The 3871-nt window shown below is 49.9% G+C and overlaps 2 protein-coding genes across 2 annotated transcripts in view; one reads left to right on the top strand and one right to left on the bottom strand.

Annotated features, from left to right (window-relative positions):
• Positions 1-167: 167 nt before the first annotated feature.
• EMWEY_00010330 (alpha-glucosidase II, putative) lies at positions 168-2008 on the top strand (the record flags this gene model as incomplete). Its single annotated transcript, XM_013478807.1, has 4 exons — positions 168-454; positions 551-643; positions 1071-1270; positions 1437-2008. 4 exons carry the CDS (start codon positions 168-170, stop codon positions 2006-2008), a joined length of 1152 nt encoding a protein of 383 aa, XP_013334261.1.
• Positions 2009-2864: 856 nt separating this feature from the next.
• EMWEY_00010340 (hypothetical protein, conserved) overlaps positions 2865-3871 on the bottom strand; it is a gene marked incomplete at both ends in the record, with an annotated part of 5894 nt that continues 4887 nt past the window's right edge. Inside the window, one exon of the mRNA XM_013478808.1 lies at positions 2865-3718. Coding sequence (XP_013334262.1) covers positions 2865-3718 — 854 coding nt within the window. The remainder of the gene's footprint in view (positions 3719-3871) is intronic.

Consider the following 3871-nt stretch of genomic DNA (forward strand, 5'->3'; position numbering starts at 1 on the left):
TTGCTGCTGTTTCTGCTGCTAATACGGTGGTGGGGGTTGGGGGGTGCCATCCTGCTGCTGGTGGTTTGTTGCACTGCTGCTGCTGCTGTTTCTGCTTACCTTCCTGCTGTTGCTGCTGCTAATACTACTACTACTGCTGCTGCTGCTGCTGCAGGTACACCCTGTGTATGGAGTATTCCCTCTTAGGAGATCCCATCATTCGGCCTACGTGGTGGCTAGACCCAAGAAGTTTCTACAACAGCTGCAGCAGCAGCAGCAACAGCAGCAGCAGCAGCAGCAGCAGCATCAGTGAACAGTCATTTCTTGTGGGCAGTCAGGTGTACGTACAGCCAATAGTTCACCCCATGGTGGAAAAGGACAGCCAAGAGCAGCAGCAGCAGCAGCAACAGGAGCAGCAGCAGCAACGGCAGCACCTGAAGACAGTTGAGTTAAATCTTCCTCGTGGATATGTGTGGTGAGCACCAGCATAAATCTAACTCCAGCAGCAGCAGCAGCAACAGCAGCAGCAGCAGCAGCAGCAGATGCTTCTTTGTCCTCTCTGCTGCTGCAGGTATGATGCAGACACAGGCGCCCTTTGCCGCAGCTCTGCAACAGCAGATCAGGAGTTATCTCCTGCATCAGCAGCAGCAGCAGCAGCAACAGAGTATGACAGCAGCAGCAGCAGCAGCAACAACAGGTTCCCCTTAACCCTAAGACGTATCCCTGTATTTATTAGAGGAGGATCTATTATTGTTACTCGTGAATGTGCAGCAAAATCTTCTCTCCTTGGCCTACAAACCCCTCTTACGGTAACGAGGGTTTAGGGTTTAGGGTTTAGGGTTTAGGTGGTTGTATAGGCTCTAGTTGCAGTTGCTTTTGTTTCTGCTGCTGCTTATTGCTGCTGCTGCTGCTACATCTCCATCTCCATTTCCGTATCTGCTGCTGCTCCATCTGCTGCTGCTGCTGCTGCTGCTGCTGCTGCTGCTGCAGTTGCATGTATATCTAGGTCCAGAGAGTAGCGCATTTGGTCGTCTTTATATTGACGATGGAATTTCTTTTAAATTTAAAGATGGACATTTCCTCTATCTTAGATTAACAGCATGCATGCAGCAGCAGCAGCTGCAGCACCAGCACCTGCAGCACCTGCAGCACCTGCAGCAGCAGCAGGTCTACAACAACAACAGCAGCAAATTGGTTATTTCTGCTACTGCTGCTCCTCTACCTGTTGAAGGGCAAGGAGCATCTTGGAGGTTTGGCCAATTAGAAGAGAGTGAATCCCTTAATCTATCAGGTAAATGCATGCATGCATGCATGCATGTTGTTGCTGCTTTTTATCTCTTTGCTGCTGCTGTGGTCCTGTCCTGTGCATATCGTGCTGTTGCTGCTGCCACTGTTATTGTTGGTGCTGCTGCGATTCTACTGCTGCTGCTGCTGTTGCTGTTGCTGGGGTGCTGCAGTTTCTCACGTGGCGATTTGGGGTGTATGCGCACATCCAGTTGCTGCAGTTCTAAGGAACGGCCAGCCGCAGCAGCAACAACAGCAGCAGCAGCAGCAGCAAGACCAGGAAGAGCAGGAAGAAGAGCAGCTCCATTTCTCTGTCTCGCAATTGCCGCTAGATCCAGAGCAAGACGAACTAAGCATGCAGCGCAAGGAGTTTGTTGCTGCTGCTGCTGCTGATGCTGCTGCTACTTATGATAATCTTGACTTGGGTGCACCAGGAGAACCTGCTGCTGCTGCTGCTGCTGCTGCAGCACCAGCTGCTGCTGCATCAGGTGCTGTAGGATTGACCGCTGAGCAGCAAGCTGCAGCAGAAGAGCAGCAGGAAAAACAGGAAGAACAGCAGCAGCAGCACGAGCAGATCCGACGGCGCTTGGCTTCCCTTCTGCAGCAGACTACGCAAGGTGATGAGTTAATGCTGCTGCTGCAGCAGCAGCAGCAGCAATTTATTGCTCCTTCCTACCGTGTTCTTATTGCCACTCCTGGGGTGTCTATGGCAGCACCCTCATGGACTATTGAGTTGCTGCTCTAGTGCAGCAGCAGCAGCAACAGCAGCAGCAGCAGCAGCAGCAACAGCAACAATAACAATAACACAGGCCCCCTTCCTCTATCTACCCCTATCCTCTGACGCAAGCACCTTAACTAGCTACAACTAGCTGCCAACTAACTAGCTAGATGGCTAGCTACCAGCTATCTAGCTACAGCTAGCCACAGCTAGCTACAGCTAGGCGGCTCCTGGCTAGCTACAGGTAGCTATACAGTAACACTTCAGCTAACAGTTCATGGGCCCTCTGCTGCAGCAAGGTCCCAATACATCGTCGCAGCTGGCTAGCTGGGTAGCTAGCTGGCTAGCTACCCAGCTAGCTAAATGGCTAGCTGCCCAACCAGCTAGCTAAATGGCTAGCTGCCCATCTATCCAGCAAGCTGGCTAGCTAACTAGCTAGCCAAGGTAAAAGGAAAAGACAGCAACGTATTAACATTGCTGTTAATATGTAGGGTATATGCGCTGCCCCTGTATAAACCCTAGCTAGCCACGTAGCAAACCCTAGCTAGCCAAGTAGTAAACCCGTAGCTAGCTAAGAAATAAGCCTTAGCTAGCCAAAGGGGGAAGCATCGGGAAGGTACCATCAAGGCACGGTGCGGCGGTGGTTAGCTGCACTAGCTACCTGCTGCCGCTGCTGCTGCTGCTGCTGCTGCTGCACCTGCAGCAGCAGCTTGCGGCAGCTAGCTAGCTCCAGGGTTGGCTAGCTGCTGTCTCTGTAGCCCAGCTAGCTACCCCCTCTCCCTCTGCAGCCATTTAGCGTTATCCCTCTGTCTTCATTTCTTGCTGTCACCACAGCAACAGGTCCTGCTGCTTCTGCTGCTGCAGTAGCAGCAGCAGCAGCAGCTTATACGTCCTGCATAGCAGTTTGCTGCTGCTTATACGTCATATAACGATACAGCAGCATGCGTTGCAGGTGCTGCTTCATGCGGTGTAGAGACACCCGAATCTTTGATGGTGAATCTGCTGTTGCTGCTAGCTTCTCGCAGCACTCACCTATCTCCTGCTCCTGCTGCTGCTGCTGCTGTAGGGTGCCTGGAGGCAGCACGTCGTAGGCAGTAAGCCTGTTAATAGCACAAAGCTCCTCAAGGTTTGTTGCTGCTGCTTCTGCCTCCGTTAGCTCTAACACACATTCCTCGTCTTCTTGCTGCTTCTGCTGCTGTTTCTGCTGCTGTTTCTGCTGCTGCGATTCTGCTTCCTGTGCACGATTAGGAGACCCCTCTCCTGTATCAGCAGTTTCCTCGTTGGAAGAAGAAGCGGCTGCTGCTGCTTCTGCTGCTGCTGCTGCAGGTGCATTTGCTGTACCTTCCTGTTGTGTCTCCTGCTGCTCTTGTTTCTGGTCTTGCTGCTCTTGCTGCTGCTCTTGCTGCAGCTTTTCTTGCTCTCCTTTCACCTGCTGCTCCTTCTCTTGCTGTTCCTCTTTTTCCTGCTCCTCCCCTTTCTGTTCTTCCCCCTGCTGCTCTTCCTCTTCCTCATCCTCTTCCTCATCCTCTTTCTGTTGCTGCTGCTGCTGCTGCTGCTGCTGCTGCTGGGGTAGCTGTGGATATTGTTGCCAATTAAGGAAATGTGTCTTAGCACCAACTTTTATTCCTCCATAGAATCTTTTATCAATAACAGATAGATAGATAAGAGGACGAATAGAGAAAGAAATATGATTACTACCTCTATGTCTAGTTATATTATCCATTAAGACCATATCCCCTATAAATAAATACATATAAAAATAAGCAAAATAAATAAATAAATAAATAAATAATAATATAATACAATAACACAAAAATATTAATAAATATATAAGAAAAAAAAAGGGAAAAAGAAGAAGAAAAAAAAAAAAAAAAAAATTTTTTTCTTACC

This window comes from Eimeria maxima, genomic scaffold (genome assembly GCF_000499605.1).
Source record: "Eimeria maxima Weybridge genomic scaffold, Emw_scaff69, whole genome shotgun sequence".
NCBI lineage: Eukaryota > Apicomplexa > Conoidasida > Eucoccidiorida > Eimeriidae > Eimeria > Eimeria maxima.